This window comes from Corvus kubaryi, unplaced genomic scaffold (assembly GCF_017639235.1).
Source record: "Corvus kubaryi isolate FWS band 111438036 unplaced genomic scaffold, C.kubaryi_AGA036_p1.0 37385, whole genome shotgun sequence".
NCBI classification, from domain to species: domain Eukaryota; kingdom Metazoa; phylum Chordata; class Aves; order Passeriformes; family Corvidae; genus Corvus; species Corvus kubaryi.
The window spans coordinates 35,697,893-35,708,565 of NW_024581127.1; the positions used below are offsets into that span (position 1 = coordinate 35,697,893).

Genomic DNA, 10,673 nt, shown 5'->3' on the forward strand with positions numbered 1-10,673 from the left:
CAGGTCAGGTTTCTTCTCTGCATTTGCTTACAGAAATAATCCCAATTTTTCTAGCATTTAAGATCCAACTTCAACTTCCAGTCTCATTTAAATCAGGCTTGTCTTAACTCTGCTGATCTAAAAGGGGCCAGTGTTTTCCAGTGCCATCTTTTGGAGTGAATCCTGTTGTCTCAGTCTCCCCATTAATTGCTGTCTATTGGGTTTTTTCCATCAAGATCCCATTTTTTTCTTGACAGTGGCAGTGGAATTCCACCTGGGAAGCCAGGAGGGTGTTGCCACTTCCAAAATCAACCTCCCTCCCACCTCAACACACATTTGGACACCACTCATGGTTGTTTGTGTTGGGTTTTGGGTTTGTTTCCAGGATTCCATCTCTCCATAGGCTCCTGATTATCTTTAATCAAGGAATACCTTAAAGGTAACAGACCTTAAAGGTCTTTCCTTTCCTCCACAGTTTTACTGGAACACACCCAAATTCTCTTTCCCTGAAGTCTGGCACTGCTGCACACTCAACCCCTCTGCCCTGGTGTTTTCCCAGTGTTCTGATTTATGGAAAGATCTCCAACCTTTCCAAGCCTTTAAGACAGAGGTTAAGTATTTATATCCCTATTCCTTCAACCACACTGATTTATCCCAAAAAAACCCTCCATATGGAATGATTTTCAGGTAGGAGAGGATGTCTCCATGCACATTTCCACTCCACAACCCACCAAGCAGTTTTACTGTGCCAACCCCATTGTGCTTTCCCATTGAGGCACAACCACCCGGAATGCTGAAAGCGCTGGATCTTTTCCAGTTTCACGGCTGTTAATTAGGATATTGCTCAAATGTGCCTTGAGCTGCCCAGTTCCGAGCAAGGATCTGGATGTAACCAGGTCTGGTGGCTTTCACCGAGTGGATTTTTTTCCTGTGTGCCCAGAAAGTTATGTTTGATTCAGGTTTTTTTATGTGCCTGGTCTCTGACAGCACAGGAAGATAAAATAAAGGATAATTTTCACACTTGTAGAGGAGGATTAGGGTGTAGGTCTTTCTCTCCCTTTCCCACAGCTCTGTCAGCTTTGTGTCATCCGTGGCTGTGGAAATTTTCATTAGCAACGTTTCTCAGGTTACTGGGAACCATCCTCCAACTGGGAAGAAGGAGAGGCTGCTGGGAATGGCAGCAATTCTCACGTGTGTTGTCATAACAAGTCTGTGACAGGCAAAGTACCTCATTAAAACACCTTCAGCTCACCTCATCAAAACACCTTCAACTCACCTCATCTCCATCTCTAAAATCTCCAAGTGCTCCAGTGATTCACAAACTTCGCCTCTTTGGCTTATTCAGCTGTTTTATGGGAAATTGCACAACGCTGGGGTTTTCCAATTTGGATCACAACAAACTCAACAAAAAGTCTGTCAGTTTTTCCTGTGAAATATAAAATACCAGTGGCTCAGTCCCAAGGGGGAAGTAAATCATTTCTCCCCAGCTCCAAGCATTTGAAGCTGGCTCCCCAAATATGGGATAAGATGCAAAATAAATTATGATGTTTCAAAGGGTTGCCTTGATGTGGATGAAGTGAAATTTGCTATCAGGAAGGTGCCAGAGTGGGAAAATTGCTCCATGTTGGGTTTATTTCCCAGCTTCAGGATAGAATTTGGTGAATAATTGACAGCTTTCCAAAGGAAAGCTTTGCCAGCATGACCCAGGACCTGAAACCACATGACTTATCCCAATTCCAGACTTGGAAGCACCATATCCCACTGGCCTCCAAGTGACTCCCACGCCCAGCAGCTCAATTAATAACCAAGGGATCCAGAAATCAGGCTTGATTTTGAACTGGATTTGGGAAAACAAACATCTTTGGGCAACCTCAGTCATGCCAGCCCATGGAATCATTTTTCCAAAGCACGTGGAAGCCCAGCCTGCTGTCACTTGCCCCTTGACCGTGGTTGGCCAGTGCAACCAGTGTGACACAAGCCAGCTCTGGGCTCATGGAGCCAGGCTGGAAGGAGCAAACACACCTTGGTCACATTCCCCATCCAAGCCCTGGCACGGGGCCACACCTTGCAGTGCCAGCCGTGTTTTTCCTTTTCCATGGGACCAGCCCCGGGACATAAACCTGGGGAAGAGCCGAGGTATGGCAGGAGTCTGCTCATTGCGGTGATGTCACCTCATCAGGGAACTTGTTCCTCTGCAAATCCCAATCCAGACTGGAGCTGGGCTCTCCCCTGATCACCCCGAGGGAATCCGCCCACAGGATCAACAACAGGTGGTGGAGGGTGGGAAAACATATAAAGCTCCTTGGGAGCAGCTTCTTGGATCTGTCCTGGCTGCCTGGATCTGCTGTCAGCATGAAGAAGCTCCTGGTTGGATTCCTGCTGGGCCTGGCATTCGTGGAGTTGGGTAAGAGCTCCTCATTCCCAACACTCCAGGGACCCCCTGGGAAATTCCCGGGAGGGGAGGGAGGGGAAAGACCTGCTAACCCCCAGGTAGGGGCAATGATGCCTTTTGTATTGAAGAAGGTCAAAGGGTGAAGTGGGAAAGGGGAGATGCATTCCTGGTGGGAAGAGCTGTGATGCCTGGCTGGGAGCGACGCTCATCCTTCAGATACCTGTCACCCATACCCAGGGGTGGAGGGGACAACCACAGGGCAGGACCAGCCTGGGAAAGAGCCTGAAGCGCCAGCCTCTACCTAAGCTGCCACCCTCTCCCTTCAGAAATGGGATGGCATATGCTCATCCCGAGCTCCTGCCATCCCTAAAACCTCCCAGCTGGCTACTGGAAGTGCTGAAAGCCAGAAGGTGAAACTTTAATGTAGATAAGGGTGAGGGTATGAGAAATAACTTCAAGGACATTGGAAAGGTTTATTAAACCCCCAGCTCCAGGATTTTCCCTTATTTCAGGAGATAGGTGGGAATGGGAAATTCCCCTGGGTCTGTGATGGGTCTGGATCTTGGGCAAGCTGACAGCAGGGTTTGGTCATTGCTGTGTCCTTCCTGCATCTGGATGTGACCAACTTCAGCTACACCCCTGCCTGGAACAGCCATTCCAGGGGTGACACCAACCCAGAGGGGTTTAACCTACAGCCCATGGGCCCCAGAGCTCCTCAGGCTGCTTCCATGGGACCCTGAAAGACCTCAAAGAAAAGGCAGCCTGGGCAGGGATCAAACTTATCTCCATCTGGAGCTTTGTCTTGGATTTAATGGAATTTCTGAGAAACCACCCAAGGTGTCAAAGAATTTTATTTTTTTGCTTTATAGCTGAAATCAGGCAGAAGTAAAATTTTTGGGGTGATCCAGAGGGAAGCAGCTGGTCTAGGCACCCCTCTTGCAGCTGAGGGATGTGTCTGTGACCATTTATACTCCCGAGGTTGGATATGAAGAGATGGAAGGTCCTGTTGGACAGTGAGGAACAGGGAATTATTGGCTCAGATCAGGACACAGAGCTGTCCCTGTTCGGTTCTTCTGTCCTGGTTCTTACAGATTTGGGCTTTCCTCTTCCATGCAACCTTCCCACAAAACCCGTGTCCTCTAAATGCCCCACCCAGAGTCAGTGGAAGATGAGGGGGTTGAGGTTTTCCTTCCTTAAACCTGCTTTTAACTGGGATTAATTCCCCCAATGCACTTCCCTGCTCATCCATGAAAATTCTGAGGTTTGGAAATGGAAACCACCTCACCCCAAGGGTTTCAGAGCAGTTTCTCAAGTGCCTTAAGCCAGAACTGCTCCATCCATCCACCCATCCTACACACCCACAGACATCCAAATGATTGTTGATAATGTGTTACCTCTGTTAAAATGTAAACAGCCTCTCGTGGATCATTGGGAAGGGATCTAGTGAGGTCCTGAGCTGGGATAAACAGGGATGGCTCCACTACCCTGTTTACAGGGAGTATGGCCACAAGAACATTGAAATATTCCCAGGAAGAAATCCTTTTTACTTCTGCAAAGAGACAAAGAAAAGTTTTGCGCCCTGTAGGCTCTACCCCACAGCTGAATTTTCCAAGGGAGCTGCTACGAGGAGTAGATGCCTTAAAAATTCCTTCTGAAGTCAGGTGTTCAAACAAATGCCTTCAAAAATATTTATCCTTATCACAAAGCCCCAGAGGTTCCTCTGCGACAGCAGAACGGGAACAAAAACACAGCATCGGTGTGAATTTTTACCAATAGATGGCACTGGACGCTTTCAGGATGCTTTTCAGCAGCTGGCAGGAGGGTAGGCTAGAAAATCTCAAACCGGGCTGGATTTTGTCACCAAGCCACACCAGCAGGAATTTGGAAAATCCACACTCTCAGTATCTGCTGGCTGTGGATGGACAAGGCTCACACTGAGATTTTTGAGAGCTGCTGTGACCAAGATTTGCATATTTAGAGATGTCCCTCCCTCAGGTGGGAGCCAGCGAGGGTCTGTACAGCACCTCTTTAAAAAGCAGCAGTAGCCCCTCATGAGAGTGGTTGTGAGGCCACACTCAGCCCTCAGGATCTCTGGTACAGCTCTGAAATTGAAATCCTGCTCTCAGTTACTGATTCCTGCAGAATTTCCCTCAAACAAACAGGAGGGAGCTGTTGCTGTGAGGGAAGGGATGGGGGAACTGCCACTGTCATGGCTTGGGAATGTTGCTGTCAGCAGAAGGAGCTGGTTTTTACAATCATGGAATATCCTGATTTGGAAGGGACCCACAAGGATCATCAAAGTCCAACTCCTGGCCCCACACAGGCCATCCCAACAATCCCACCCTGTGCCTGAGAGCATTGTCCTGAACTCTTGATGCCAAGCTCATTCCAGTGCCTGACCACCCTCTGGGCGAAGAACCTTTTCCTGATATCCAGTCTCAACCTGGCCTGACACAGTTTCAGGCCATTCCCTTGGATCCCGTCACTGGTCACAGAGAGATTGGTGCTGCCCCTCCACTTCCCCTCAGAAGGAAGTTGTAGATCCCAAAAAGTCTCCCCACAGCCTCCTCTTCTCCAGGCTGAATTCTTACAGAGGATGCTCAGACCTACCAAAACTCCTCAAGGAACAGATCCCTCTAAATCCCTGCTCTTTTCTGGGCTGCTGAGCCTCCAAAGTCGTGTTCAGGCCCAGCTGCTGTAACACCACCCTTGTCCTCCAGTGCTGGGATTTGGTCTTTCCCCTCTGGCATATCCAAGCTTTGCCAGTGCCTCTGGATGTGCCTAATTTTGGACACTGCTGCATTTCAGTCAGGAAGCTGCAGATTTGGGTCTGTTTTCCCTATTTTGTCACCTCAGAGCCCTCCTGTCCCCTCTGCAGCCCAGTCCCTGCGATGTTACACGTGCAAGGAGCCCACAGACATTTCCCGGTGCATGAAAGCCACTGTGTGTCCCCCAAAAGCCACCGTGTGCACCACGACGCTGCACTCCGTGGAGACAGGTGAGTCCCAACGCCCTCCCTGAGGGATCCCAGGGAGAAATCCAAGAATTCCATGATGGGTTGGGTTGGAAGGGACCTTCAAGATCATTGAATTCCAAACTCCCACATTCCACTATCCCAGGTTGCTCCAAACCCCATCCAGCCTGGCCTTGGACACTTCCAGGGATCCAGGGGCAGCCACAGCTTCTCTGGGCAAACTGCCAGGGCCTCCCCACCCTCCCAGCCAAGAATTCCTCCCCAATATCCCACCTAACTTTACCCTATTCCAGTTAAAACCATTCCCTGTGTCCTGTCCCTCCATCCCTTGTCCCCAGTCCCTCTCCAGCTCTCCTGGAGCCCCTTTAGGCACTGGAAGGGGCTCTGAGGTCTCCTTGGAGCCTTCCCTTCTCCAGGCTGGACATTCCCAGCTCTCCCAGCCTGGCTCCAGAGCAGAGAGGCTCTAGCCCTTGGAGCATCTCCATGGCCTTCTCTGGACCTGTTCCAACAGGTCCATGACTTTCTTCCACTCAGGACCTCAGAGCTGGAGGCAGCTCTGCAAGTGGGATCTCACCTGAGCAGAGTAGAGGGGGAGAATCACCTCCCTCAACCTCCTGGCCACGCTTCCCTCTCCCCATCCCAGTCCCAGCTTGGATTATCCTTTAGCGTGTCTATAAAAATCCAGGTGAAATTATCCCAGTTTAAAGAGGGAAGGAGAGAAATCCAACGGATTTGGAGCCTCATAGTGAAGTATCAGGACCCACTGCACTTACTCCCTCTGTGTTGTCTTTCCTACCCCAATACCTTTATGGACCCTGAATTTATAGATGGTGCAAACATCTACAGGGACTTGTGTTCCTTGTCCATGCTGGAATGATTTTGGAAGGAGCAGGAGGGTGAGCGAGAGTCAGCAGTGAGAACTGGCAGACCTGTTCCCACAAAAAATAGGCTGGACTAGAGGCCCCCACGGATTAGAGATGTCCAACACCTCCTCTGTCAGTGTTTCTCAATCCCATTTCCTTTTGCCATTTCTTCCCCTCTCCAATCCGCCTCTCCCAGGTTATCCCTTTTTTGGCAACATTACCGTGACCAGGGACTGTGAGGAGGAATGCCTCTCCTACGACGGGATAGGGGCAACGAGGCCCAAGACCTGCTGCTTCACTGACCTGTGCACGGATGACGCCAGGAGCAGCAGTGGGCTGAGGAGCAGCTCGGCAGCGCTGAGCCTGGTGGCCATGGTGGCCGGAGCAGTCCTCCAGGGCTCCCTGTGAGGTCACAAGTCTCCCAGCTCCAGGCAGAAGCCCACCACTCTCCCTGCCAAGCTGCCTCATGGACTCTTAGATGCTTTGGGAATGTCCTTCTTCGCTGACATGTGGCTTCACCCCATCTCCAACGCTGGATTCAAGCAAAGAGTTTGGACACCTGGACTTAAACCCCTCAAATCTCCAGTTTCCAGCTGTTAAAGCAGATGTTCCTCACCTTCAGCTGCTTCTGGTCCTCAGGACCCACAGAGAATGGGTTGGGTTGGAAGGAACCTTCAGGATCATCCAGTTCCAACCCCCTGCCATGGGCAGGGACACCTTCCACTATCCCAGGTTGCTCCAAGCCCCTCCAACCCAGCCTGGAACAATTCCACGGGGGGCAGCCACAGCTTCAGCTTCTCTGGGCAACCTGTGTCACGTCCTGAGCGAGAGGAGCAGATGGATCTGGGCCCAGTTACTTCCTGCCCATCAGGGTGTGGGTAGCAACTGCAGATAGCTGGCACTTGATTCCAAGGATAAGCTAAGAAATGAGTTCAGAAGGGCTCAACTTCCCTGTGGGAATGGGATGGATTTCTGGAAAGCTCAGAACACTCCCTGGACTGACATGCCAGGGTAGGTCAGACCTGCAAACCCAAATATCCAAATTTGGCCAGACAAATACTACCCCACCCTCAGCCTCTGCCTGAGCTCAGGTTGGAGTCGGAGCTCCCAGATTTCCCTTTTCAGGTATTTTAAAGACTATTCCAAGCAAATTCTTCTGTTGCTCTGCCATCCCTCCTGAGCAAAAACTGCAGGATAGGAAAAGTAATGGTTATCCCAGACCCTCAGCTCTGGAAAAAATCTGTTAAAAGTGCTGGGATCCCAGCTGGGATTTGCTTGGAGTAGCTGTAGGAATGATTCTAATGTAAAAGCATCTGGAGTGGAAGCAGATATGGATGAGCCAGGTGCGCCCAGCTCACAGAGATCCAGGGAATTTGCCATTCCCTCTGTTCCTATTGCCAGGGACCATCCAGAGGATCAGGAAGCAAAAGCAGAATGGAGCATGCTTACACCCCATGCACCATCCTTGTGTCTTCATGGCACCCCTGCAACCTCCTCTGTAGCAGTCTATTTTTCCTCCTTTTTTTTTTTTCCTTTTTCCACTCTGTTTCCCTAAGAAACAAAATCAGGGGGGCTCTTTTTCCTCCTTGCACTGAGGGAATTGTTTCTCAAGGTCTGTCTCAGTACCATTTAGAAGAAAATGCTTGGCAATTTTGCATTCCTTGGCAGAGGTCCCTGTGAGCTCAGGAGGATGATGAGCCCTTTTTCCTGGAGGTGAAACCCTCAGAACTCCACTAAAACACTGACAACTTCCCTGAGACCCCCTGGCAATGCTGAGATCTACAGGGCAAAAATGCCATGGAGAGGATAATAATTGGAAGTTACTCCAATCCCGGTATTCCACCCACCCTTGCAGACACTGAGCTCCAGCCCCTGCTTCCCACTCGTCTGTTCTGTTTTTCCCTGCTCCAAAAACCAGTCGGATGTGTCAGGCCAGAAGCAAAACTCCATCCCTGCCATCCTCAGAGCTCATTCCTTTTTTTATCCTGGCTTCCAGCTCTATCTCCAGTGGCCTTTCCATGTTTTCTGCAGCATCCTGGGCTCTGCTTTCCACGTGTGCATGGGGCAGGGTCTGGATATAGAGGGACTGGGAGGGTGAGGGTTCCCTTCTGGGTGAGAATTTCATAAATAAAGTTGGATTCTCTGGTTTTCAGCCTGCAGCATCTTTCTTTTGTGCTTGATATTCCCATGGGAAAGGAGTGTGGGGCAGCACAAGGTGCAGGGAGGGGGTTTCTGTCTGGTTTTTCAGCTCCCAAACTGTCCTGTGCCAGACAGGGGGAAAACTACACACAAGGACAAGCAAAGAAGTGGAAGAATCCTCCTTGAAAGAGCCATATTTAAGGCTATCCCTGCAGGAAAAGGAGGCAGAGAAGGGTAAAATACAGTCCAGTGTGACAGGAGGCTCTTTTGGGATATGCACTGGGAGAACTGGGGGATTTCAAGGAGCAAAAGAGAAAGGGCCTGAGCTCAGCATTGCGGCCAACAGGAGGCTGGGAGTGACAATTCTGTGCTGCAAAGATGCTCCAAGTGGGGACTGTGCCCTTGTATCACCAGAGCTGGCTGTGAGCTCCCGGCCCCTCCCGGCCTCCTGTCACCCAGGACTTACCTGCCAACGTGGCCACGAGTTTCTATGGGAGCTAAAACAGAATCAAAAGCAGATTTTTATCTTCAAAACACCTCTAATACATTTCTTGATTAGGAGAGGTGACAAACCCTTCACACAGCGGTACAAAATGGCCTTTTTTGCGTTACAAGTCACCTGTTCACACTGCGGCAGCCACAAGGCTGAACAGGCCTCACTGGGAGCACTTAAAACAATCGAATTTGCTGTTTCTTTGGTTATTGCTGTTATTTATCCCTCCCTTTGCTCCGTAGGAGTTAAACCCAGCGAGTGCCACTGCCCCAGGAAATGCAGGAGATTCAAAGGCCTGGCCGGACTTTTGCGTCACTGGGTCGAGTGGACACAGGGAGGGAGAAGTTTAAATATAGGCTGGAGAAAATAGAACAGAGGAAAATGTGTCTCCAAAGGGCTGGAAAAAGACCTGCAACCTCTTGGCCCTGCCAGGTGAGGCTTCGCAGTAGGCGGAATCCAGCGCTGATGTTGCTCTGCTGAAGGATTTTTCTTGTCTGTCTGAGGGTTTCTGCTTCCCAGCACATCCAGAGATTTTATCACTGGATTTGAGGGTATTCCTTGGTGCCTTATGCTTCATCTGGCCAAAAAAACCTGCATTTTCCATCGTCTTCCAGCCCTCCTGCAAATGTGGGGCAGCCCTAGAGATGTGCACAATCCTGGAATGGTTTGGGTTGGAAAGGACCTTCAAGATCATCGAATTCCAACCCCCTGCCACAGGCAGGGACACTTTCCACTATCCCAGGTTGCTCCAAGCCCCATCCAGCCTGGCCTTGAACACTTCCAGGGATGGGGCAGCCACAAATTCTCTGGGCAACCTCTGCCAGGGCCTCCCCACCTTCACAGGGAGGAATTTTTTCCTGATCTGCACCTCCTGCTTCCAGTTACAAACCTGAAGTGCTTTTGTCCACCCAGAAATTCGAGAGTAAAGAACAACAGAGGCTTATCTGTGTGGATATTCCAGCTGGGATACCCTGTTGAGTCCCACCTCCATCAGGAATTTGTGTCTGCCTTGAGTAGACTTTCCTTGTGGGCTCCACGACTCTCGGAGGTGGGGTGGGCATTCCAAAAAATAATTCCTCGTTGGAGACACGCAACACTCACCTTGGATTTGAACTGAAGGAGGAGCCAGGTTCAGTCATGGTTTGCCCTGGGCAGAATTCCCACAGAAGCATCACAGGAACAGCAGGATTAACATTTAAAGGACTGGGTTTTCCAGCAGGGATCATTTCCAGTTGCTTTCCACAGCAGGACACTGGTCAGACCATGAGTGATGGTTGTTATCCCAGCATGCCCTGATTGCAGAGGTGGGAAACACCAGGAGCTGTTTGGCTGCTTCATTCTTTAAAATTTTTATATATTTTATCATCTTTGGGAGTGAGAGAGTGAAAAAAAACCCCACACAGCCCTCTTGGAACACACATTAAACGTGAAAGAAGGAGAGATGAGACAAGGGCAGAAATTATTGCAACATTCCAAGAGCAGGAAAAAGAAGGGGATATTTTTTGCAGTCCGGACATTGCATGTAAAACAGAGCTCTGATGTCATCAAATACAGAGAGGACTTGTAGTTCTTACTAAAAATACTTATCTAGAATATAAATATACATTAGAGTGTAGCTGCGAGGCTTCTGGAGAGCTCTGCCACAGCCTTGTATTTACAGAGAGGGATTTAAATGTTTAATTCCGCACCCTCAAAGGAAAGTCACTCCATCTGAAGGAGTTATTAATTATGGAATGCGCCTGGCAGCACTGAAGTGCAGCAGCAGTGATATCATTTTCAATATCACTCCCAAATTATTTCTCATCTCAAACCTATCATGTGCACTTTTTTCCG

General features: G+C 49.7%; 1 protein-coding gene across 1 annotated transcript; it reads left to right on the plus strand.

The window, feature by feature from the left end:
- Positions 1–2,216: 2,216 nt before the first annotated feature.
- On the plus strand, positions 2,217–8,360 carry LOC121668502 (ly6/PLAUR domain-containing protein 2-like). The gene is made up of 3 exons (XM_042036395.1): positions 2,217–2,383; positions 5,250–5,369; positions 6,405–8,360. The coding sequence occupies exons 1-3, from the start codon at positions 2,332–2,334 to the stop codon at positions 6,614–6,616; spliced, it is 384 nt and encodes a 127-aa protein (XP_041892329.1). The 5' UTR covers positions 2,217–2,331; the 3' UTR covers positions 6,617–8,360.
- Positions 8,361–10,673: the final 2,313 nt, after the last annotated feature.

Excerpts from the sequence above, each read along its gene's own strand:
- LOC121668502 (XM_042036395.1), top strand. The coding sequence starts at position 2,332 with ATGAAGAAGCTCCTGGTTGGATTCCTGCTGGGCCTGGCATTCGTGGAG. Across the intron at positions 2,384-5,249 it reads CCTGGCATTCGTGGAGTTGG|CCCAGTCCCTGCGATGTTAC; the intron begins GTAAGAGCTCCT and ends TCCCCTCTGCAG. Across the intron at positions 5,370-6,404 it reads GCTGCACTCCGTGGAGACAG|GTTATCCCTTTTTTGGCAAC; the intron begins GTGAGTCCCAAC and ends CGCCTCTCCCAG.